This window comes from Rhynchophorus ferrugineus, unplaced genomic scaffold, assembly GCF_030347505.1.
Source record: "Rhynchophorus ferrugineus isolate W39M unplaced genomic scaffold, kcgeb_rfMv2 rfM4, whole genome shotgun sequence".
In the NCBI taxonomy this organism is placed as follows: Eukaryota; Metazoa; Arthropoda; class Insecta; order Coleoptera; family Curculionidae; genus Rhynchophorus; species Rhynchophorus ferrugineus.
Window position 1 is genome coordinate 1,474,530 of NW_027472583.1, and position 26,326 is coordinate 1,500,855.

A 26,326-nucleotide genomic window follows, 5' to 3' on the forward strand; every position below is an offset into this window, starting at 1 on the left:
ATATATTTAGCAACTTCTGCTTGCGGGAGTTGACAATTATTGATATAGACTGGTGGACATGTTTTTATAATTATTTACATCGTTTAGATTAAATCAAGCCAATATAATTCAATCCAAACCAGAAAGCTACCAGCGCCATTATATACGAAAGCCGTGAAAATGTCCTAAAACTCAATTTTCACACTACTCACAATTTTTTTTTATTTATTATTTAATTATTACATTGTTATTAGTCGTTTCCGTCTAACCTACAATTTGTCTTTATGATAACTTAAATCTAGGTATGTAACTAGGAGGACCCATCGGCCCTATCTCAGTCTCTGGTGAAATAATATTTATACGTATCACTGCTGTATTTTTTATTAGATACAGCTCGCTACACAACACTACACATGATCAGATAGTTTGATTATTTTGAATCTGTGTCCTGTTCTGGTGGTATCCAAAAGCTGCAATACTTCAATATTCTCATGAGAATGGAGTCTTTCCTCATGCACCTTTGCAATTCTCTTGATTTCTTGACTGACTGCGGTTATTTGAAGGTCTCGATGTAGGTAATCCGTCCTATAGTATTTGGGTACGCTCACAGTACCTCCCAGGACTTTGTTCTGAAAAATTTGTATTTTATTTGTGTCACTCTTTGCAGAACATCCCTATAATTGAACTCCGTATATCCATATAGGTTTCAGTATTTGCTTATATAATAGCAATTTTTAAGTACTGATAATTGGGATTTTCTTCCAATTAGCCAGTACATTTTCCTATATTTCAATTCCAGTTCTTTTCTTTTCTTCTTTATATGTTCCTTCCAGCGAAGTTTTGCATCAAGATTCATTCCGAGATCTTTAACGAGAGATCTAAAGCTTGTGTCCAATTATTTATATTGTCACTTGCCTGTTGTAATTTTCATGAGGCTTCTTCACTATTGTCTCCGACAGCTATAATCGCAGTATCATCAACAAATATAGCCATCGTAATATTCTCCATTTATGGTATATCACAAGTGTAGAGTAAATAAAGCATTGGTCCCAGTACACTTCCTTGTGGTACACCTGCTTTTGCTTCTTTTATTGTAGAGTAAGCTTCTTCTTGTTTGACTCTATACATTCTGGTTGTAAAGTACGATTTTAATAGTTCGGTGTTGTTTTGGTAGTATTTTCTGTAATTTATGAAGAAGGCCTTCATGCCAAACCTTATCGAAGGCTTGTGCTACATATAGCTGAGCATACTTTTTTAGTTTCGTAGATTTTTTCAATGACATATTCTGTGGACCTGGTCAATTGTTGAATGCTTGTTAATAAACCCAAAAAGGTATACTAAAAAAGAGTATCCAGTCAATACATCATTGTATTTACAAAACAGTAATGTATTTACCTATACTCTTAATATAAAAATGCGTTTTATTTTCCTTGTATGTCATTAGATCGTTAAGGGGCCATTAACAGTTCTATATTTTGTTTATTAGATCCAGGTCTACTTTTGTTAGCAAATGTAATTCTTTCATAGTATCCTAACAAGATCCTATTTAATTTCTTCTTCTCTTATTTTAATTTCACATTTTTCCACTTCTTGACAAATTCTAGCTTTATCTCACCTATAAAATAAAAATTAAATAATTACTAAAATATATCCATAAATATTACCACTTTGATTACTTTCAAAACAACAAGAATAATTGTCTTCACTGTTCTTGTTATTGTTTTGAAATCTACTGCTATTTCGGGGTGAAATTCTGACATATTATGTCGTTGAAAATTATTTGTTATAAATTCGACAGCTAACAATCCCACTATAAATAAAATTGATACTCTGGGGATTTTATTATTTTTAAAAATATAATCTTATATTTTGCACTTACCCTTGTTCTTCCATATTTTAAAACCAATATACGTTAAACCACCAAGAATAACAAAACAAATTAATTATTATTCCTATAGAATTATTAATGTTTCGGAAAATCTAAATATTCTAGATTTTTGTTGTTGTTTTCACTCGATCGACTGTATGGATCGACTCCAAATGAACGTATCGCCATTAGAAAAGGAAGACAGATAACAATAGAATTTATTCCTTTCTATAGTTTACTAGCAACCCGCCCCGGCTTCGCACGGGTGCAATGCTGATACTAAATTAAATACACTACAGAAAAAATATGAACGTTGTATATAAAAACATAGCGGCCCGCTCCGACTTTGCACGGGCATAAAATATATATGCCTATGTCACTCAATGAAAACATGATTAAAATCGATCCAGTATTTTTGGTTCATTCATTACTGCCCTTGGCCTGCACGCATTAAATTTGGAGTAAAACAATTCCTCTTCCCCTATACTTACTATGAAGATTTCCTGCTATCTTTGGAATATCTAAATTCATACAATTTTTATTACATTACACATTTTTAAACGCAAATTTTAAATTTGTAATATCTCCGAAAATATTTGTTTAATTTACATGCTGTAAGGAACCATATTGATCTATATTAATTGCACACTGTATTTAAGGTACTTAATTCGATAATGATTAATGCCGTATTGCTTAAAATAGCTTCGTAAATAAGCCATTTTCTCACGTAAAAAGTAAACAATAAAAATGGTTAATGTGGGTTATCCCTAAAAGATAAACATATACCATCGCGGACTTTTTTGTAGACGTTTTTATGGTGTACAATACTGTAGTACATTAATTTGATCTAACTCGTAGGGTTAGGCAGCGTTTTTGCTAATTGCTAAATAAGCCTAAAAAAATAGGTTAATTTACGACATCACGTTAGAAACCTCTAAAATTAGCAATGTTGCCTTAGTATATTATGCATGTATTATACATATAAACCTTCCTCTTGAATCACTCTATCTATTGAAAAAAACCGCATCAAAATCCGTTGCGTAGTTTTAAAGATTTAAGCGCACATAGGGATATAGGGACAGAAAAGGCGACTTTGTTTTATACTATGTAGTGATTCTATGCAATATAGTGGGCATGCGCAAGTAATATATGCTAGTTTTGGCGCGCATTTTAAATTAGGTTAATACAAACTTCAATTTTTTTCAAATCCTTTTTTTTAGTACAGGAATATCGTTAATTCCGGATAAAGTAAACGCGTGGAATTGTGATGAAATAGTTTTTCAAAATTAGTCATCGTGCCCACTTCTGTTACATCCAGAGAAGCGTTCCGGTATCGCCGCCGGCATAATATATTTTTAAAAACGTACTAATCCGAAACGCCACTGGTTACGAGATTCTCATTACCGCAAAATAGAGAGGCCTATATCGACGTGCTGCTTAGGAATTTCGTCTTAGATTTACCGATGCGTAAAATCATATTTTCGGAAGAAGGTTCAATCACCCGAAACCATTCTCGTTGTGTGTTAGATCGGCAAAAGGATGATGATTCGAGCCCGAACCAAAGGGGCCCCATCGTCCTTGATATACCACGCAGCTCTCAAATTAGCAGTTATTGTGAATACGCACCTTGTAGTACGGGAGCTGGTGCCGACAAACGGTGCGTCGGGATACGATGCGACGCAGAAGGGATTGTTCGGGTTAGCGTATACGCACGGATCGGCTATATTACTCCCTATTTCTCTACCTACAGTGTGTATAATCAGCCATTTTTAACCTAATGCAAAAAAGGAGGGGGATATATCTTCGAGTGTATATATTTTTTATATTTGTTCACCGAGTTGTCCTTCAATTGTGGACCAATTTTCAAAATTACTTTTTTATTCGAAAGAGTGCACTTCCGAAGTGGTCCCATTGGAACCAAGTTAGGATCTGATGGTGGAATTCCGAGAAATCGAGAGGCATACAAAGTTTTTAGTAAAGGTTTGCTTACCAAAGTCGTGCAGTGCAAAAGCCGTTCAGTTTGCTTTTTAAGCGCTAATCATGTCATATGAGAAGCCGTAGAAATACTGCAGGCAACTGTCTATGGTATAGTGGTTAGAGCGTTCAGCTCACACGCAGATGTCGCTGGTTCGATTCCCGGTGGGGGCAACGACCTTTTGTTGTTCTAGTTTGGTTAGAACATTTGTCAATTTACCTAGGCTAGGTAGGGGGATCCGGGGTCTGAAGCCCTACTTATTTTCAATCATTCGTACAGCATCATCTTTACTTGGCCTACTCATTGTAATGCTTAATAGAATAACTGCGTAATTTATTGAGTAAGTAACTAACACTAAAAACAGAAAAATAAACTATTTTTAACAAAAAAATTGAACCGACTTCAAAAATAAATAAGAATAAAAAGTAAAATATAATCAAACTTAGATTTTTAACAGAAAAAAAACGTTTTAAAATAAAATATGTACATAATAATCGTTGTAATAACTTAATAAAAATAAACAAAAACCTTATTTGACCTATACGTATATTTTATATTCTACTATATACTCACAATTTAGCTTAATACCTACCTAAACCTATTCATCCATTTACAATATTATTGTTAAGTACTACCAACTGATCAGTTTGAAGTCGGTACCGAGCCCAAACAATACAAAAATAATAATATATTTTTGTGTCATATACTAACAAAAAAATCTAATTTGCTGTTCGTACCGCCTTCAAACTATCCACTCAGATGATTTGATTTTTGATTTTGATTTTAATTTTGATTCTGGAGTAAGTGATGAGTAATGTCATGATCCATGTTTCATCCGTTGTCACATATAGATGCAAAAATGTTGGTTTGTTACGTTTAAACATGGCTAAACACTGCTCAGAATCATCAACACATTCTTGTTTTTGGCCGCTAACAGTGAGTAAACGCAACATCCACTTAGAACAGAGATCTCTCATACAAAAATGCTCATGCAATATAAAACAAACATTTTTTTTTGAGATCTCAAACGATGTAGCTAACTCACGCAACTTTTTGTGGTTTTTTTTTATGTTTTCTGGTATTACCACCTCATTTGGACCTCCACAGCATTCTGCATCATCGGTTTCTCTACGAGCACGTTAAAAATCAGCAAACCAACATTTTATTATTGTTTCTGATGGAGCGAAGTCCTTATAACATTCTTCAAGCCATTTCTTCGCTAGAACGGTATTTTTCCCCCGCTACGACCATTTAGGCCACCACATATACATCTATCTATTAAGTTCAAAGGTTGGCAATACTGTGACATCTCTCTCTCACTCTCTCTTTTCTCTATCTCTTGTATCAGTGCCACTTCCATAGCGCTTCCATATTTCCCTAACCTAACATATTATCCTGTCCATCCTTCCATCGACCACATGTAGTATTTAAGATCGAAATAAACAAGTTTTTGTTCAATCAGTGTTTCCTGTTCCCGTGCGAATTTCTTCCACAAAAATAGTAGTGAGTGTTCGCCAACATCGTGAAAACTATCGCCATCTATGTGTTAGGCCCAGGATTTTTCAGCGTATGTGTTTTGATCCCTATATATTCGTTTTTTTTTAGATTATTGGGGTAAATTTTTCTAATAGGATATGACTTATTATTTGCAAATGTTTCCCAATTTTGTACTTCCATGTTCTTCAGTTGTACTTCAAAAATAATCATTTTCCTGTCAAATTTATATTGATGGAATTTCGTAAATATAGAAATTTAATGCTAATTGAAAACTTGAAATGTACTTCTTTATCCACTTTTACAGTGACTTAATATTACAACAATAATATAGAGTGCAAACTAAAATATACTTCGACTGAAAAATCACGTCTGACTACTACTAGCGGTTTAGGAGCTTCCATCAGGACCCCTACCTTAACCATTTTAGCGTCGTAATTTAAAATATCGACCTTCCCAATGCACACCCTGTATTCAAAACATAGGCACAACAATATTTTTAATGCTTATTTTATGTTTTCCTTGTAACTTGACCACCTTTATATTTAAATATATGTTACATAAAAGTATTTAGCATATTATTGTCATCGAGCAGGATCCTGATTGTTTTGTTTAAAAAAATATTTAGAATATATCGTTCAGAAGGTACTATCCATCGAAGAGATCAGGCGATGAGTCCATTAATAGAATGCGAAAGATTATTTATTGCTTTATCAATTTTTTTCTCTTGCTATTTATTCACTATAACAGGACGAGTGACAAATCCCCGGCCTGACACTTAGATGGCGCTACTAGAATTAAATCCATATGTTTTTTAGTTAGCTCTAACCCTCAAAAGATGCGTGTATAAATTTGACAGTTGTCGGACCATTAGTTTGTGAATTATAGCATTTTGAGTGAAGCAACTTTTGTTGTTGTGAAAAAAATGGATAAAAAGGAATTTCGCGTGTTGATAAAATATTGCTTTTTGAAGGGAAAAAATACAGTTGAAGCAAAAACTTGGCTTGATGCCGAGTTTCTGGACACTGTCCCAGGAAAAGGTCAACGAACAAGGATTGGTATGCTAAGTTTAGACGTGGTGATGAGCACCGAAGACGGTGAACCCTGTGGACACCCAAAAGAGGTTGTTACTGACGAAAATATTTAAAAAATCCACAAAATAATTTTGAATAACCGTAAATTGAAACTGAATGAAATAGCAGACACTCTAAAGATATCAGCTGAACGTGTACATCATATCATTCACGAATATTTGGGTATGAGAAAGCTCTATGCAAAGTGGGTGGCTCGCGAGCTCACTTTTGACCAAAAATAACGACGAGTTGATTATTCGGAGCAGTGTTTGAAGATGATCAAGTGCAATAAACCCGAGTTTTTGCGCCGATATGTGACAATGGATGAAACATAGGTCCATCATTTCACTCCGAAGTCCAATCGACAGTCATCCGAGTGGACTGCACACGATGAACCCGCTCCAAAGCGTGGGAAAACGCAACAGTCGGCTGGCAAGGTTATGACGTCTGTATTTTGGATTGCGCATGGAATAATTTTCATCGACTACCTTGAAATAGGAAGGACCATCAACACGACTATTATATAGCGTTATTCGACCGTTTGAAGGACGAAATCATCGAAAAACGGCCGCATTTGAAAAAAAAGGAAGTACTGCTTCACCAAGACAATGCACCGTGTCAAAAATACATGAATTGGGCTTCGAATTGCTTCCTCATCCACCGTATTCTACAGATCTGGCCCCCAGCGACTATTCCCTGTTCTCAGATCTCAAGAGAATGCTCGCTGGGAAGAAATTTTCGTCGAATGAAGAGGTGATCGACGAAAGTGAGGCATATTTTGTAACACTAAGTAATAAGCTTGTTAGATCACTTTCCTATGTATACCAATCAATCATAAACTACACGCAAGGCAGTCCTGATAGCGTTATGTATACAAAATCAGCGAGAACTTATTCACATCAAATCCCAATATCTTCCAATATTTACCCAACTATTTTCTAACTGATAAGGAGCCATATCGATGCCCGATGTTAAGCGAAAATATATTTTATTTCAATCAATTTCACCATAGTTATTCAGTTATTTAAATACGTTGTTTTTCTTCAAATTGGCGCTGGAACATTTAATTTAAATTGTATATTATAAGTTTAATATCGATTTAGAAATGTGTGGTTTTATTGATATTTTTTTGTAATATGAATATGAAATGAGGAGAAGATCAAAGTTATTTTATTCATTTCGCGTTATTATACTCTTGTTGTTGATCATGGAATGGTTAGATATATAAGCTGTTAACAAGGAGTATTACGTGAGTGTTACTCGTCCTAATTATGGTCCTCCACATCCTTTCCATCAAGAATCAGCTCATATTATTTCCTATTCGTCAGATACTTGGATTTCTTTTGGAACTTTTCTTTCTTCAAGAAAAGCAACAAATGTGTGTAAATGTTACAATGTATTTAGAGATTTTAAATTCGTAAACTAGATATCTGCTTAGTATCTTTTACTTTTATTGACTTCATGATTATCATAGTTCATATATTATCTATACCTAAGTATTGTTCGAAATAGTTGACAGTTGTCATAACATACATATACCAAGCTGTAAAAGCTTGATAAAGTCACATTTTGCCCAAATATATATCATATTAAGGGTAAACCTGGTAGAGTATAGCTCATCGAACTACTTGATTATTATTTTGTAACTGAAAAAAGAAGAAAATTGTTAGAGATTCATACGCACAATAAACAAGACAAATGAGGCCTACCCTCAAATGTTATCAGCAACGTTACTTACTTCGATATTACGTTCATTACGCTTTAGACATAATTAAAGGTACTTAAAATAGTAAATACTAAATAGTCCTATTGCTGGATGTTAAACTAAACCGGCTGATTGGCGCCTTGCAAGATTTAACCACATTTCTTTTCATTTTAAACTTGATTGATGTTTTTACTGATATACAATTGGTGGTCAAATTATTAGAGACGATATTTAGATTATTTAATTTTCTAGTTTAATTGGTTTTTTTTTTAACAAATGATTAATTGGGGCTCTTATATATTTTTAATTGTGTCTGTAAACTAAGGGAATCATAAAAACTATAAACATATATGTATATATTATTTATTTAATTTTTACATTGTTACTAGTCGTATCCGTCTAACCTATAATTTGTCTTTATGATAAGCTAAATCTAGGTACATAACTAGGAAGACCCATCGGCGCTATCTCAGTCTCATGTGAAATAATGTTTATACATGTCATTGCTGTATTCTTTATTATATGCACCTCACTACACAACACTACACAAGATCAGATGGTTTGATTGTTTTGAGTCTGTATCCTGTTCTGGTGGTATCCAAAAGCTGCAATACTTCAATATTCTCATGAGAATGGAGTCTTTCCTCATGCACCCTTGCAATTCTCTTGTTTTTTTGACTGACTGTGGTTATTTGAAGGTCTCGATGTAGGTAATCAGTCCTATAGTATTTGGGTGCACCCATAATACCTCTCAGCACTTTGTTCTGAAAAATTTGTATTTTTGAACTTATGTTTAAATAGGTTTCAGTATTTGCTTATAAATAGCAATATTATGTACTGATAATTGGGATTCAATTCCAGTTCTTTTCTTTTCTTCTTTATATGTTCCTTCGAGCGAAGTTTTGCATCAAGATTTATTCCGAGATATTTAGCGTTGTTGCTATATGAATGAGTTTTATTTAATGTTATTGGTGCTTGTACGGTCTGATTGTAGGTGCACTGCACATGCACAGATTTACTTTCGTTAATTTTTATGTTCCAAGCTTGTGTCCAATTATTTATATTGTCACCATTAACATCAGCAAATGTAGCCATCGTAATATTCCCCATTTGTGGCATATCACAAGTGTAGAGTAGACTGAGCTTTGGTCCCTTTACACTTCCTTATTGCTTAGCTTCTTTTATTGTAGAGTAAGCGTTTTCTTGTTTGACTCTAAACATTGCAGTTTATGAACAGGGCCTTCATGCCAAACCTTATCGAAGGCTTGTGCTACGTCTAAGAATATAGCTGAGCATACTTTTTTACTTTCGTAGGCTTTTTCAATAACATCTGTTATTCTGTGGACCTGGTCAATTGTTGAATACTTGTTAATAAACCCAAACTGGTGTGTTGGTATTAGGTTTTTTCTCTCTATGATAAAAAAATATATAAAACAATTTTGTGATCTTCGTTTTAGTAATTTTAATATTACTAAAAAAGAATAGAATTAATTTTAATATTTAGTGATGCCATCATTGCTGCAATAAGAGCTTCTCTGTGTTAGGCATGTTCTGAAAGCATGTTTTCGCATCTTCCTGTAGTTTAAAGTTATGATGCCCTTATCTGATGAGAGTTTCAGTGAACTGGTTATTGGTGGTAATCACTTCTTTTGCAATCGTTTTTGAGTGCTCGTTTGGTGACTCCCACATGTTTTCCATGGGATTCATGCTTGATGAATTCCCTGGCTAATACAAGACAATGATTTTTTCACCAAATATGCAGCATGACTTGTGACACGGTGTCGAATCTTGCATAAAAATGAAGATGTCATCGTCAGGAAACTATTCATTGATCTGCTGGTAGTATTAACTGGGTTTCTAGTACTCGTTTGTATTGGTCTTGTTTCAATATTCCTTCCACAATGTATAGTCACATGTCTTTGGCTCAGATAACAGATTACATCATGACACTAACTGAATGTTTTACCCTCTTTACAAAGCAATTGGCTTATAATTGTTACAAGGCGTCGTCTTACAAAATAATTTTTGTCATTCGAAATTTCGAAGGTTGTTTCGGCGGAAAAGCACACAGTTGACGTCGTTTCTTCGTCGTGTTGTTGGTTAGGGATGTTTTTTAAGGCCGCCGTTCTATTAGATTCTCTTCAACCTACCGCCTCCGCATTGTCTAAATCTTTACATCCTCTTCGTTTATTGTCGTAGTCTTTTCACGATTTTCGAGGCTGATGTTTCTGATTTCGATCGGTACGAGGTGTGGTGATTCTTTTTCTGTCACATTTACCTTAAGAGGCTTTTTGTTATCATTTTTAATTTTAATTCGTTTGACGACGGACTTTTAAACTCCAGCAATAGCTGCTGTCTCTCTGGGAATATGTGGAGTGCAATAACACCGTTTGTATCTCTCGACGTTTTCCTGGAGATGTGTCCAAAGCCCTACACTTTAAATCCACTCAATGTTGGCAATGACAATGTTGCAGATGAAATACAAATTATTTTCTCTCATTGCGTAAATTTATGCGCAAAGACGAGTTTGTTTATTCAAACGAATAATATACAAATTATATAGAATGATTTCCATCTAATTATAAATTAGATGGAAATGACTTACTAAATCGTCTGTCTTGTTAAAGATAATACTGATAACGTCATCGGACCTAACTGATGATTATACACACGACACAAAAATTTTTTTGATTCTGGAGTTTCATTGTTGATACTTTTTCTTTCTTCTTAATTCTGATTAAATCTTCACTCTCTTGACCTTCTCTCTCTTAATTCTGTCTAATTATTTTAACAATTCTTTAGTCAATTCTGTTATGTGTCTCAATTCTGATTCCCATTGTCGATGTGAATCGATGTCGTGTTTTATCGTCGAAGCTCCTCCCTCTGGTTCTTGGTAGTGGCTGAGAACGCTAACTCAAGAAATCCTTTTGTGTATACCGATTCGTTCAGAATTTCGATTTCTAATTATTCTAGCTAGAAACTTCTCACGCCGATAAAATTCCACGAGATCGGGCCTTCTTGTAATTAATGGTTATAGCCACATAAGGGTTCTTCTGCCAGGTCTGACACGCTTCGTCTAGCCTTGGTACCTGGAGGATAGATCCTTTCAAGTAAAGGTCGGCGATGGAGTTTCCTCTCGGAAAATAATCTCTGCAGGAGTCCCGCAAGGTGTTCCATTAGCCCCAGCGCTGTTCACCTTGTACATGGTTGATTTCCCATTTCCCAAGTAATCAAACCCAGCATTTTATGCAGACGACACAGCTTTTTATTCACCACCGGTTGCAGTCCCGACATCATCCGTGACAGACTTCAAGCCCAATTCAACAAAGCGATTACGTGGTACTAATTCTAGCGACTTCAGTTTAACCCGAGCAAACGTCAGGCTACTCTGTTCCATCGTCGGAAGGGGTTCCATAGACACCGCCTCCAAATTGAAAAAGTCCCCTGGCCCCAGAAGGTATCATACCTCGGTCTAAAATTCGACCGCAGGTTCCAATAATTTTCCACTCCTCTGTAGATATAGCAAACTCCCAATCCCCCAAAAAAACGACTCTGTATAAAATGCCGGTCCCTCGAATCTGCTTTTACATGTTATATACACGTCTCTGAGATACAACTTGTACTACTCCAAGTGTTCCAATCCAAAAAAGTCCGCGCGTTACTCAATACCCCATGGTTTAAAAGGAACGGGAACATCCATCTAGAATCAGGCATACCTTTCGTGAAAAGCTTCACGAATATACTCAGTGTGAGGTTCTCCCTTGGCGCCTTACAGGATGAAAATCCCAGTCTTATCCTAGAGTATCTGTCTCCCGCAAAATCTAATTTTCTTGAACACGAAGAGACATCAGCAAAAGACCATTTAGTTCTAGCTGGTCATTTTGGATCTAGAAAAAAAGCCTAAACCTAAACCCCCATTATCCAGAACACTTCTCTTGTCCTAACTTCATCAGACATCCTATAAAATGCGATATTTTATATTCTCTCAAGTTATAATTATTTTCCCATGTCACTAATAAATTAGACCCCTGAACTATACAAAAGGAAAAAAAAACAATTTTCGTAAACTTAAAATTACAAATTTTTCTTAAATATAAAAAATATAATTAAGTCTCAACAGTAGTTATTCAAAAATAGTCAACTAAACTATTATTAAAAATAACCTAAAACCCAGAACGTAGTACGACTCGTTGTTTTTTTTTGTGTTCGATTAATTTATTCCAACGCAATTTTTAATTCACCACTCTCGTTGCCCACTACTACGACCGATTTCCTCTTTATTGAACGGAATTGGATTAGGCCGTCATCTCGCCGCTGTTTTTAATTTTCTAGGCGGATCGATCAAAAACAAAACAATTCCCGCCCGGCCAAACACTAAGTGCGTCACGACCGCAGTGTCAAATAGTGCGCAATTAGAGGATTACCCGACTCTTCGATGCCTAGTCCGAGCCTCTAGATCGGACATCGATCGAAACGAAGAAACCGAGAGAAAAAAAACGGTAAATCGGTTGTGACCTCTAAATCTGCGAGCTCCGCGTCCGCAGCCTATCGTAACTTTTTCAGATTTAACAATGGCTATTTGCACAAAATGTTTCAAATATTGCCAAATTAATTGCCCGTACTGTTTTTTTTTCTGTGGTCCGGGCCGTGTTATTTAATGAAAGTCTTCTTATTTGATGATGAAAAAACGTGTTGCAAATGATTTTAACAATGTGTAATAATTTTTTATTGTGTATAATAAACTTGTTATTTAAATTTTATGTAAACAAACTATTAATATTTAAAATATATTGGTATATTAGTGAGTATTATGGCTTGTTTTTTTTTCCTTATTTAATGATAACATATATTATACAGTGTGTTTTGTGTCGTAGTATATCAGTTTGGAGAAAAATTGCTTTACGAACATAAAAATATGAAATTCACTCAGAATTCTCATTACTTCTTAGTTCCAAATTAGACTAACTGTCATAGCATTTTCTTCACGGTTTGATAAAAATCAATTCCTAACACTAATTACGTCATAGTTAAAGTGTCAAATAGTGCGCAATTACGATTACTTTACTTTCGGCGTTTAGTGCGTGGTCCGGTTACGGAAACCGTTCGGGATATTGGGGGAGAGGGAAAACGGCGGTTACGACACCTCTAAATTTACGAACTCGCGAATTTCAATTTCAAGACGGGATAGTGGTTATTTATTCGAAATCATTAAATGATTAATTGCCGGTTTCGGTCATTATTTAATTAATAATACCATTAGTACAATATAGTATTCGGTAACGATTTAGGAAATACGTTGTTGTAGTTTTTTGCTCAAGATTGGACATATATTTTGATAAGTTTTAATATATTAGTATCGGGAAAGAAGTCCGAAAGAATATTTAAAAAAAATTGAACTGACTTGAAATAATAAATAAGAAGCTTACTAAAAAGTAAAAATATTAGATTTTTAACACAAAACAAAAACGTTTTAAAATAATATATGTACATAATAATCGTTGTAATAACTAAATAAAAATAAACAAAAACCATATTTAAAATATCTACTACACGTATTTTATATTCTACTATATACACACTTTAGCTTATCTATCCTTTTACAATATTATTTAAGTACTACCAACTGATCGGTTTGAAGTCGGTATGAGCAGCAAATTAGATTTGTTTTTTTTTCGTAATTTAATTTTGTGTATATGACGAAATTATATTATTATTTTTGTATTATTTGGGCTAGGCACCGACTTCAAATTGATCAGTTGGTAGCAGTTAAAATAATGTTGCAAATAAATGAATATGTTTAGATAGGTATTAAGCTAAATTGTGTGTATATAGTAGAATTCAAAATAGGTGTAGTAGATAGGTTAAATAAGGTTTTTGTTTATTTCTGTTTAGTTATTACAACGAATATTATGTACATAATTTATACATTACATAATAATTTACTTTTAAAACGTTTTTGTGTTAAGAATCTAAGTCTGATTTTACTTTTTAGTGGGTTCCTTATTTATTTTTTGAAGTCGGTTCTTCGAATTTTCTTTAATATTTAATTTTTTTCTTTTTAGTGTTAGATATATACTCAATTAATTACGCAGTTATTTTACTTTAAATATTACAATGGCTAGGTCAACAAAAATTGGTTGCCCCCACCGGGAATCGAACTCGTGTCCTCCGCGTGTGGTCTGAAGACCTCTACACCGTAGATACAGTTGCCTGCCATATTTCTACGGCTTCTCATATGATTTAAAATATTTAATAAATCTTTTAAATTGGTACTTAATTTTAAATGCTGAGTGTATTTTTGTACTTAATTTTAAATATTTAGTATATTTTAGTACTTAATCGTAATGGTTTATTAAAAATATCAATATTTTTTAAAACACCGATATATCAATATTTTTTTCGATGGCCGACACACTTACCGTGGACCTTTAAAATCAAGTGCCAATAACTTAATTTTAGAGGTTATGTTTTCATATATTTTATTATTTATATTATATTTTTGAAAAACATCGATGTATCCCTAGTTTGACTGTCATATCAGCTGAGTCACGACTAATGCCGGCGATGTTTAGGCCGAAATTCAACCTTCGAATATCCGGCGAGAAAACAACAAAACAAAACGTATTTTTTGGTTACCTTTGCGGATAAGGTGGTTCGGCTCTGAGTGACCTCTAAATAATCAACCTCGGAGGCTTTATATATTGCGACAACGCGATCGGTGTTTTTCGTCTAAATGCTGTTATCCTTTTTTTTCAACTTTCGACGCAAAGGTGCCGAGATATCTAATGGGTATTTGTTAATTTTGTTATTATAACTACTGTATTTGTTACGTTTTTTTTCTCTTCTTTTGTTGGCTGGATTATCTTCTTTTTGTTTTAAATGTGGATATAGACGAATGACCTATCATATTAATGTACATGCAACACGCAGTACGTAACATTATCATGCAACGTTGCCAGTATTTGCAAATTATATGTATATTTGAAGAATGTAATATAAGTAGGATAAATTACCTTGAATTCACAAAATAAACTAAAGCTTTTTTTGAAACTGAAGTTAACATTCTTTTGGTACAGTTTTCATCTATAATATAATAAATGTAATAAGAAGAACCTATTTAATTTTAAAATGAAAAAAAAAAGCGACCTATATATAATCTAAGATAACAAATATAATTTATTTATCAATATATAAACATTACAATAACAAAATCATAATTATGAATTGATTTATCTGAACGTTTTCTTCCGAAAGGTTAATTATACCTAAAATACAATGAATTTCGTATAGAATAGATACGCACCTGGATGGAATTTCCTTCCATAAACTGTTCATTCCTTCGATTACCAATAAAAAACTAGTATTCCATTAAATTTTTACAACCGTATATGAGAAATTAACAATAAAGGGGTGACATAAGCATAAAATTAGTAAATAGTATACGTAGTCTATTCGAAGTTATTATGTACATACGTCATACAAATTTGTGACGTCAAAACGTAATGTTGCCGCATCAACTCTGAGTTTTAGTTCAGTTTGACATTGACATATAATTTATTTTAACATTATGTACATCTAAAAGCTACATTTAATTATAGAGCCACAATAGTTTATAGGTTCTATTAGAGTTCTAACCTCTTATCATTATTGCTTTCAAGAATTTTGCATACGTCTGACAACCGAACGACAGGCTCATTCGGTTACGTGTTCGGGCTAATGGGACAGCATTCTGTCTCTTTTTAACTAGAATAAAATGAGAAGGAAAATATTGTCTGATTCTAAAATGAATTTACAAATTGCGACAGGCAATACATTAAACATCTTGATGACGTATGTACAAAAAAACTTTGAATAGACTATCATAACATGTAGATTGTGATAATGCGCTCAGAACAAACCAATCAAATACCACATCTTGTTGATTTTCCTGTAGTCTAGTAAACAATAGCTGTCTCTTTGTAATGTTTATAAGAATTAGGTGGGATCCAAAAGGCAAGAAACTATTTTTATTACGAGTTGACTTGAAAAATTTGCAGTGTGTTATAGTTTTGTCACGTTACGAGAGTCAGTATTTATATTTCGAGAACAGGAAAAAAACAAATACTTATAATACTTTATATTCCGAATGAGGTATCTTTAAAACATGATTTTTGAACGCTTCAGAAGCTTCTTCGGACGATGAAAATAATTGACCACGCAGTTTATCCTTCACAGATGGGAACAAAAAGAAGTCATTGGGTGCCAAATCAGGGCTGTCAAACAGTCTCTTGTTTGAGCCGATGTATAAGAGCTCGCATTGTCGTGATGAAGAACAATCTGGCGTCTCTTGTTTGTTTTCCTTATTTCACCGAAGACTTCTGGCAAACAAATGGTTGTGTACTAATCAGAATTTACTGTTCTACGATCATCTAGAGGCACTGTTGCAATATGACCAGTTTTCCCGAAGAAACAGGCCACCATTTTATTTGAAGTGCTTCGTGCGCGAACAACTTTTGTTGGATTTGGTTCATCTTGGAACATCCATACAGTCGACTGCTGCTTACTTTCGGGCTCATACGAATATATCCATGATTCGTCACCTGTCACGATTTCATAAACGTCTTTCGAAACACCACGATTGAATTTCTTCAGCATTTCTTTGCACCAATCGACACGAGCTGTTTTTTGAGCGATTATTAAATTGTGTGGGATCCAACGCGAACATAACTTTCGTACAACTAAGTGTTCATATAAAATCCCATATATGTTGGTGGAAGTAATGCTTAGGGATGCCTCAATCTCACAATAGATGACATGACGATCTTGCTTAATCATTTCGCACACAGCATCGATGTTTTCTGGCACAACAGCCGATTTTGGACGACCTTCACGAAACTCGTCGGACAGCGAACTATACCACGTTTGAATTCACTAAACCAGCGATACACGGTGGTTTTTGATGGAGCTTCATCGCCAAATGTCAAATTAAGTTGGTTGATGCACTCTTGTTGTGATAATCCACGTCGAAAGTCGTAAAAAATCATCGCACGAAGTAATAAAAAACATGTGGTGGGCTAAAGTCTTGTCGCGGCGTCAAACTTCTTTTTTTTTCTTACTCGTAAGGTCATGTAAAACCACACATTCAACATTAGTGATTGCCACGATGGCATAATTCATTGTTCGTCTTTTGTTTCAGCTCTTTTAAGCAATAAACGAGCTCTATCCGCCGATACTCCATCCAACGTCGCCCAGAATGTATCGCTGCGCTTCCTGGAGGAGCCCGAGGACGTCATCGCCGACCGCGGCCAGAACGTCACGCTGCGGTGCGTGGGGGTGTCGTCGCGCGGCCACCTCTCCGTGTCGTGGCGGTACGACGGCCGACCGCTGCCCCCCCAGGATCCCCGCTGGTCGGAGTCCGCGGACGGCAGCCGCCTGCACGTGGCCCGGGTGGCGGGGAACAGGAAGACGCCCCAAGGTGGTAACGTCGGCGACTACGCTTGCTTGGTTCGGAACCAGGTCGGGGCCATTCTGTCCAGGACCGCCCGCATCAAACTAGCTAGTAAGTTATTCGAACGAATCTAGAGAATATAGAGGACCATCTTGAAAACATTGAGTAGTTAACATCACAGTGAAACCTCGAATATTTATTTTTATATAAAAATGTTGTTTAAATATCATTTATATTTCGTCCAATAAAACCTCCGATGCACGTCATCAAAATTCATGACGTCTACGTGTCGCAATATTATGAATGAACTTATAGTCTATCCATAGTAGCAGTGAACTCTCAATTTATGACGTCAAAACGTCGCAATGTTGCCGGATTTAACTTTAACGTTTTAAGCATTTTAGCTTTGATATATTACAACATTCTAATATAAATAAAATAATAAAACATGAATGAACAGTCACAATAGTTTGTAGGTTACATTTATTTTATTATATTTACATTGAACACTTTTCTAAACCACCAATGGCATTCCCTGGAGGCTTAGCCCACCGTATTAACAATTGTACATACAAGTAATGTTTTTTATTTTCATTATAGAACATATTTACATTTTTAAGTTTAGTTCTTGTTTTCTTCGCTGAAGTTTTCCTCATCAAGTTATTTTAGTATCACTGTATGCCTCGTAAGTTTCTTCTGGTACTACCTGTGTTCATTTTTCTTGATAAAATTAGATTTAATAACTGCATCCTTCTTAATGCATTTGCTATATGCAAAACATTGAGTATTTATTCTCTCCTCGTTCATATTCTGAATAATTACACACATATCTGTGCTCAAAAATCTTTCACACTCTACAATATGATTTTCTGCAGTTATTCTATATTAATTATATACTCACCTTTAATTTTGTCCACTCTCATTAACCTGTCTTGGCACTGTCAGCATTGAATCATAATCCCACATTCAGAAAGTTTCATTCACTCACTGTCGCATTCTGAGCCACTACTAAGGTCAATAATTAAGCTGTTAATTACAATCTGTTACTAGTTCACAGTTCCACCATTTGTCAATTTGTTCTTCTGTGTGTATGATGGAGTTCATCCAAACCGAACGGTGTGATTGTAGACAATCCTTTTCACATATCCAAACAGTTTTTGGTTGTATATATCTCCCGACCTGCATGTTTGTTGTAGTTATTCTTTCCACTTCCCACAACAATTTATTTTAGGGGAAGGCGTTACCCTTTCAGGCATCTAAACTATGGTATATCTTTTTTCAGACCTATTACTAAAAAAGTTAATTACATAAAACACTTCACACACTTTCGTCAAAAGTTAGATTTATGTTTTGCAAATCATTCCTAATAATGCATAATTAATTACAGCCTTTATCGCTGCATTTGTTGGAATCTGTCAAGACGGTGAGCTATGTAGATCAAACATCACGGTGATCTTAATTCCGTTTCATATGAGGACGTTTTGCCGGTGAATTCAATATTATCTTCATTTTTTAAGACATGTTAGCCACAGTGCTCTCTAACGCATTAACAGGTTAATTGAAAAGTCCCCGGCCTACCATAGTAAAATACTTTTTTTGGCAAAATTAGTTTTTTTTATTCAATATAATTCCCGTCAAGGGTGATACTGACTGATTATAGCGATCCTCCAACTTTTCGATACCATTTTTGTAGTATGATTTGTCCTTTGCTTCAAAACAGGTTTCAGTTTCGGCCTTCACCTCTTCTTCATTCGATAAAAATTTCTTCCCAGCGAGCATTCTTTTGAGATCTGAGAACAGGAAATAGTTGCTGGGGGACAGATCTGGAGAATACGGTGGATGAGGGAGCAATTCGAAGCCCAATTCATGGATTTTTGCCATCGTTTTGACTGACTTGTGACACGGTGCATTGTCTTGATGAAGCAGCACTTTCTTTTTCTTCAAATGCGGCCGTTTTTCCGCGATTTCGTCCTTCCAACAGTCCAATAACACTATGTAATAGTCGCTGTTGATGGTTCTTCCTTTTTCAATGTAGTCAATGAAAATTACTCCATGCGCATCCCAAAATACACCATAACCTTGCCAGCCGACTGTTGCGTTTTACCACGCTTTGGAGCGGGTTCATCGTGACTATTTCATTTAATTTCAATTTACGGTCTTTCAAAATTATTTTGTGGATTTTTTAAATGTTTTCGTCGGTAACAACCTCTTTTCGGCCACTACGTTTACCGTCTTCGGTTCTCATTTCACCACGTCTAAGCTTAGCATACCAATTGATGGTTCATTTTCCTGGAACAGTGTCCGGAAACTCGGCATCAAGTCAAGTTTTTGCTATAACGATCACAATAACGAAAGTTGCTTCACTCAAAATGCTATAATTCACAAACTAATGATCCGACAGCTGTCAAATTTATACACGCATCTTTTGAGGGTTAACTAAAAAACATATGGATTTAATTCTAGTAGCGCCATCTATGGGTCAGACCGGGGACTTTTCAATTGATCTGTTAATTGAGCCAGAAATGTTAACTGGCCGCCATATTCAAGTAACATTCAGTAAATTATTATCCAGAATAACAGCATTATTTCACTTGTTTCAGTGATGGATAAAGATGCAATCGTTTTGACCGAAAACCAAACCATATACGAAACCCAGCCATTGCTTCTTTATTGTAGTGTTCATTCAACTCCTTCCGCTGATATCCAGTGGGAGTTCAACAAACTACCTCTACCAAAAGACAAACGGTGAGTGTACTGTGCTTTCTAACCCGTCACTTTAACCATAACTTTATTGATGTTGTAGATATGTTCCTTTGCCTGATGGCTCCTTATTAATAAGAAATACCAAGATTTCCGATACTGGAAATTATAGGTAAGACAACCACAAAACATCTCGAGCGGTCTTTACTTTTTTCTTCTTCTCAAACTTCTGGTTATATTAAAGTTTTAAAACATTCCTGATTTATATTGGCTTTGTACTTCGTTCTATACAAGAATACTTTACCAAATATTTTATACCGTCGATATTTTCACAATTTAAGACCCGTTTTTTTTAACAAAGTAATTTTTTAAAGGCATTAAATTTTATCCCTCGATATTTTCGAACTAAAAAATTATTATTTAAGATCACGTTTTCAATATCCTACGCCTTCGTTATGTTTGTCGGAACGATGAAAATAAATTAAAACGTACTTTCTTTTGTTTTAGATGCATTGCAGAAAATATTATACTCAAGAAAACAAAATACAGTAAAGAATTAGAAATTAATGTTTTACAGTTAACTGTTAACAATATACCTCCCTCTATTCTATTAGTAAATTCTTCAGTTAATAAATCCGCGATAGATGGCGATACCGTTGAATTTTTTTGCATAGTATCTGGCCATCCAAAACCTTTAGTACAATGGAAAGATAGTAAGTAATTTTGTTTTATTTATATATCAGGGGGAAACAACCCAACACTATCACATTCTCACTTTTTAGGTAATAGAACCGTTTTAAGTAATTCATCAACGCTGATATTAAAGAATGTTCGGACTAGCCAATCGGGGAATTACACGTGCACAGCGCGAAACCCTAGCGGCGTAACCGTGAAACAGTTTCATTTGGACGTCCATCAAAAGCCAGTATTTAACTGTACTCCGAATTCTACAAATTTGCCGTCCGCTAAGACTGTTCGGCTAGACTGTCAGGCGAAAGGAGTGCCTCAACCTAGAGTATATTGGCTGAAGGATGGCGAACCGTTCAGTATAGGTGGCAGGATCAAGAAGCCCTGGAGTGGACTAGTATTTAGTCACACGTTTACGTCAGATTCCGGTACTATAAAGAATTCTATTTAAAATTTACGAAATTATTGTAATAATTAAAACTTAATTTACTTATATAGTTTTACTAGTTTATTGAGTACTAAATATTCACACTTCTTTTAATTTTGAGTATAATCGAAAAAATCTTTTAAAATAAGAATTATACCCTTACATTACATCAAAACTGTCAAATTAAAGAAAGAAGAAGAATTGACGTATACGTTTTATATTATATGTTCTTTAACAAACTATAATTTACTGTTTCATTATGCTGCGAATTTGCTGTTTTTTAATTTTGTAAAAATGACAATTCTGTCTGTCAATGCCAATCGTTCATAATTCAGTCTTCACTCCACGACCCTTTCAGAAATACCTCGAAATATTAATGTGACCAGATTAATCAAGGAGCTTGTCTTCTGTCATTGTCAGATAAGTATTGTTTCAATAACAAATGTAAAAAGATTGTTTATAGTTGTTTCTGACTGCAGATAATTACTATTAATTATTGATTTATTTAAAATATTGTCTAAAGATTGTAATGTTGTCTAAAAAGTAAGCTTTGTTAATTAAATATGTATTTTATAGGTATATATCAATGTGTGGCTGTAAACTCCGTCGGCGAAATTTGGACCGCAGCCCAGATTGAAATAAATAATTTGACCAATCCAACCCCACCACAAAATCTGAGATGCCGACCGTTTGATAGTAGTAGTGTTTGTTTAAGTTGGGAAAATCCACCTAATGTTACTGTACAGGCCTACACTATTAATTCCTATTACACCAGTAAGTCTAACTGATAATTTTTGTATAATGGATTTAAAATAATATTTCTGATTTTAATGTAGAAGGCGATGAAGAGGTTTCTGGACCTGAATATATAGGCACCGACACTTATTTGCTAGCTGATAAACTGATGCGCAACATCAACTATACTTTCTACGTTAGACTTTATTCAAAACAAGCCAGCGATCCATCGAAAACAGTTATTTGTCATACAGGTAAATTCAATTTTTTCTTGCATAATCGATTAATGTTCGTAACACAAACTGGTTCCACAGTAGGTCTAAAAGAATCTAGAAGCTTGGACATCGATATCATCAACAGTACCTCATTGATGTTGAAGTGGAACGAGTTAAGTTCTGATATTCTTTGCAAGGGCACAGCGGATCCTTACGTTGTGCAGTGGTTTAGAGATGGAGAAGAATCCCATATTTCATCGGAAATTACCTTAAATAGATCACTCATTGTTACCGGTGAGTTAGAAAAGGTATTTTTTAACTACAGCATCGCAATATTTCTTTTCAGTTAGTTTTAGTGGTGAAAATTCTATTGTCATTCGTTATAAATTAATTGTTTTGAAAAAGAGGGGGGCTAGAAGTTCTCTAAATATATAGTTAAAGTGAATTGAAATGATCATAAAAAGTCAATAAGTTCAAAATGCAATGCCATTGTATTTATTTAAATCCGTATTTACCTAAATTCTTCAACAAATAAGCATTCCTTATTTATTCCACTCTTCCACCGTTAACATAGTAGCTTGATTGTTTAGACACAAAAGTGGGTTAAAAGTAATGAAATTATAACATCTATATAGACAATACAACAATTAATTCACACAATTGACAAATGACGCGTGCATACTGTGTTGCCACTTCACAAAACAAATAATAATGATACCTGTACTTATTTAAGACAATATAACCCTTTAAAAATAACATCATTTATTCAAATGAATATAATAAACTATAAATTACACAAATACGAATACTGTCCCTGTCAGTAACCAGGCTGGGTAAGACCGGATGTCTTCTGGGATGATTTCTAAAGTTGGTTACTCGCCAGTCGGTAGGCTTAATGCTGAGGACCGTGGACCACGTTAAACTTTAGGCCCAGTCCAGATAAACCCATAGTTGGTAGGATACTTTAAAAAAACAAAATAATATGGGCCACCTACTGTATATTCTTGTAACTGATTTCTAGTTTTTGTCAATATTTTGCATCCTGTATTCCACATTAGCCTCAATAGAATAGTTCTACCTACAAAAGAAAAATTAATATAAAAAGTTTTTTAAATCGTTAGTAGTTTTTTCCGCAATCACTTTTACTCTCTTATGTACAAAGGAGAACAGAAATGAAGAAATCCAAATAATCGGTTTGCTGATAGCTAAAGCATTTCTAATCAGCAGTCAGATCCGAGGCACTAATAGCATTTTTGCAACGGAGGTTATGTGTCATTTTTTTAAATAATTAAATAATCCGGAAGTAATGGGCAATTATAAGTTAGATTTAAAATACTGATTTCTTTGCACTTCAAGTTGTTGTTTATATTGTAGACCTACAACCAGCTACAGATTACCAGTTTCGAGTAACTACGGAGAATCGTCTGTCGGATGAGGTTGAGTGGATTATGTACAGTATTCCAGACATTCACGGTGGCGAGAATCACACCATCGACAACTCAGATGAGTTACGGGCCCCAAAGTACTTACACGAGATCGCCACCACATCAACCAGCACGAAAATCTCCTGGGATAGGATTTTCAGTGCTAAATTTTATAGCGTTTGCTATGTACCTGCTAACGAAAACAGAGAATGTGAAGACGATGACTTCATCAGAAGGTATAGTCCGTTCAATAAAACAGTCAACTCACGTCATCTAAATTGATGACCTCAAAACGTCGCAATGTTGCCGCATTAACTCCGAAATTCTAATCTAAATAAAATAATGAACCAAAAATGTTATCAAAAGTAATTTATTTTATCATTCTAACACATGGGGTGAAAAGTCCCGGGAGTAATAAGAAAAACACGTTTTTTTTTGTTCAAAAGTGGCTTTATTCACCAACGTAATCTCCATCAAGAGCCGCATTATCATTCCAGCGTCGCTGCAACATTTCAATACCACTTTTGTAGAACGATTTATCTTTTGCCTCAAAATAAGCCTTCGCCAGTTGATGTCCACTCAGATAACGATCGTTTTGATTCCGAAGTGAATCAAAGTGATGGGTCCGTGTTTCATCTATAATCACATACTGACGCAAAAATTGCGGTTTATTACGTTTAAACATGGCTCAGAATCATCAACACGTTCTTGCTTTTGGTTAACAGTGAGTAAACGCGGCACCCACTTTGAACAGAGCTTTCTCATAGTCAAAAGCTCATGCAATATAAAACCAACACGTTGTTTTGATATCTTTACGGTGTTATCTAACTCACAAATCTTCACTTTCTGACCATTCAAAAGTATTTTGTGTATTTTTTAATGTTTTCTGGTGTTACCACCTCATTTCGACATCCACTGCGTTTAGCATCATCGGTGCCTTTACGACCACGTTTGAAGTCTGCAAACCAACATTTTATTGTAGTTTCCGATGGAGCAAAGTCCTTATAACACGTTTTAAGTCATTGTTTCACTTGAATGGTATGTTTTCCTATCAAGAGGTAGTGTAACATTAAAACATGAAATTGTTTTTGATCCATTGTTTTGAAAATAACAAAACTGGTATCACTCTTAGCACAATAACTCATAAAGTTATCACTAGAATATCATGAAATTTTAACAACTTTCTTTTGAAGGTTAGTACTAATTGAAAAAGCGAGAAATGTAATGAAGTACGTTTGACAACCGGACGACTTTCATAGGCTGATTTGGTTATATGTTAGAACTTATCATACAGTCTACAGTGTCCCTTTTTAACTAGAATAAAATGAGAAGAAAAATATTGTCTAACTCTAAAACGAATTTACAAATTGCGACGGGCAATAGGCAACATCTTGATAACGTGAGTTCACTGTTATTTTGAATACACTTGTAGTTCCGTTCATACGGTCAGCGTATTGAGAGTTTTCGCGTTTTTGCAGCTACCCCCCAAAGTTTTCTGTTTCAAAACTGATTCCAAATACTGATTACCTGTTTAAAGTCAGAGCTCACAATTCGAAAGATGTACCTGGAATAATATCTCAGCCGTTAAAGATTCACACCCACGCTGATGGTAACGCTCATAGAGTTATTGTTCACTTTCATTTCTAAAGCGATAATTTATCCAGTGCCTTCGACTGTAGAAGACTTAGAGTACAAAATATTAAGCGCATCAGCGGCCTGCATCTATTGGCGCCCGCCGAAGAACGATTCTGGATATTTGAGGAGCTACATTGTCTCTTACACCACCGACTACAACTGGTCACTAGAAAATCTCATCGAATACAACGTTACGACGTCGCAGGGAAGGTCGCAGTTTTGCTTGCGGGATAGAGACGAGAAGGGAGGTAAATTGTTTTCTTTATGATGTCATGGATTGTCTCTGTAAATAAACACATTTTTTTTAAATAGTTCCCTACCAAATTTGAAAAGTACTAGACTCAATTTTACGCAATGTTTTACTGGAAAGCAGAGAGAGAAAATCATAAGTGGTATATAATGAGATATAAAACTATAGTCCTTCCAATAAAACAGCTGATGCACATCATCAAAATTTATAATGCAACGTTGCTGCACCAAATTTAAGTTTTCGTTTATTTTGACATTGACAACAAATACTAATGTATATAACGAAACAAAAATAACGTTGAATCACATTCTGAAATATCCATGTCTCCTCCTAAAACACATATTGAAACAATAAGTCTTCCTTGATTTTATTATATGCTTTTAAAAACAATGTCTGGAAGTTCCGTTAGACCTCTTCGTGGTTTATCTTTTTACCATTTAAACCTACATTATGAAGGTATGTTCTACATACCCCAAAAACCATATCTCATAGCTCTAGGTTATCTAAGGATACTTTCCAGACAGTTTCCTCTGAAATAATTGTATTAAATTATTTTTATATTAACAAAACTACTCACTGTTTTTATGAATTTCATATATTTGAACTGTGATAGGGCTAGCATTAACCTCATTTTAAATCGTCACCCACTTCGTATGAGTTTCTTTTCGGTGAATCCAAAATTACATTTTCCCTTTTTTTTTTAGGTATTTCAGTGACCGTGTCTATACTAATA

The 26,326-nt window shown here is 34.7% G+C and overlaps 1 protein-coding gene across 1 annotated transcript in view; it reads left to right on the forward strand.

The window, feature by feature from the left end:
• The window catches only part of LOC143195756 (protogenin B), a 75,809-nt gene that overhangs the window by 43,889 nt on the left and 5,594 nt on the right, over positions 1-26,326 (forward strand). The window contains exons 2-12 of the mRNA XM_076403192.1: positions 17,269-17,631; positions 20,121-20,265; positions 20,324-20,392; positions 20,728-20,933; positions 21,003-21,335; positions 21,911-22,108; positions 22,171-22,323; positions 22,387-22,578; positions 23,659-23,944; positions 25,187-25,317; positions 25,373-25,591. Of these exons, the coding sequence (XP_076259307.1) occupies positions 17,269-17,631; positions 20,121-20,265; positions 20,324-20,392; positions 20,728-20,933; positions 21,003-21,335; positions 21,911-22,108; positions 22,171-22,323; positions 22,387-22,578; positions 23,659-23,944; positions 25,187-25,317; positions 25,373-25,591 (2,295 nt within the window). The remainder of the gene's footprint in view (positions 1-17,268; positions 17,632-20,120; positions 20,266-20,323; positions 20,393-20,727; positions 20,934-21,002; positions 21,336-21,910; positions 22,109-22,170; positions 22,324-22,386; positions 22,579-23,658; positions 23,945-25,186; positions 25,318-25,372; positions 25,592-26,326) is intronic.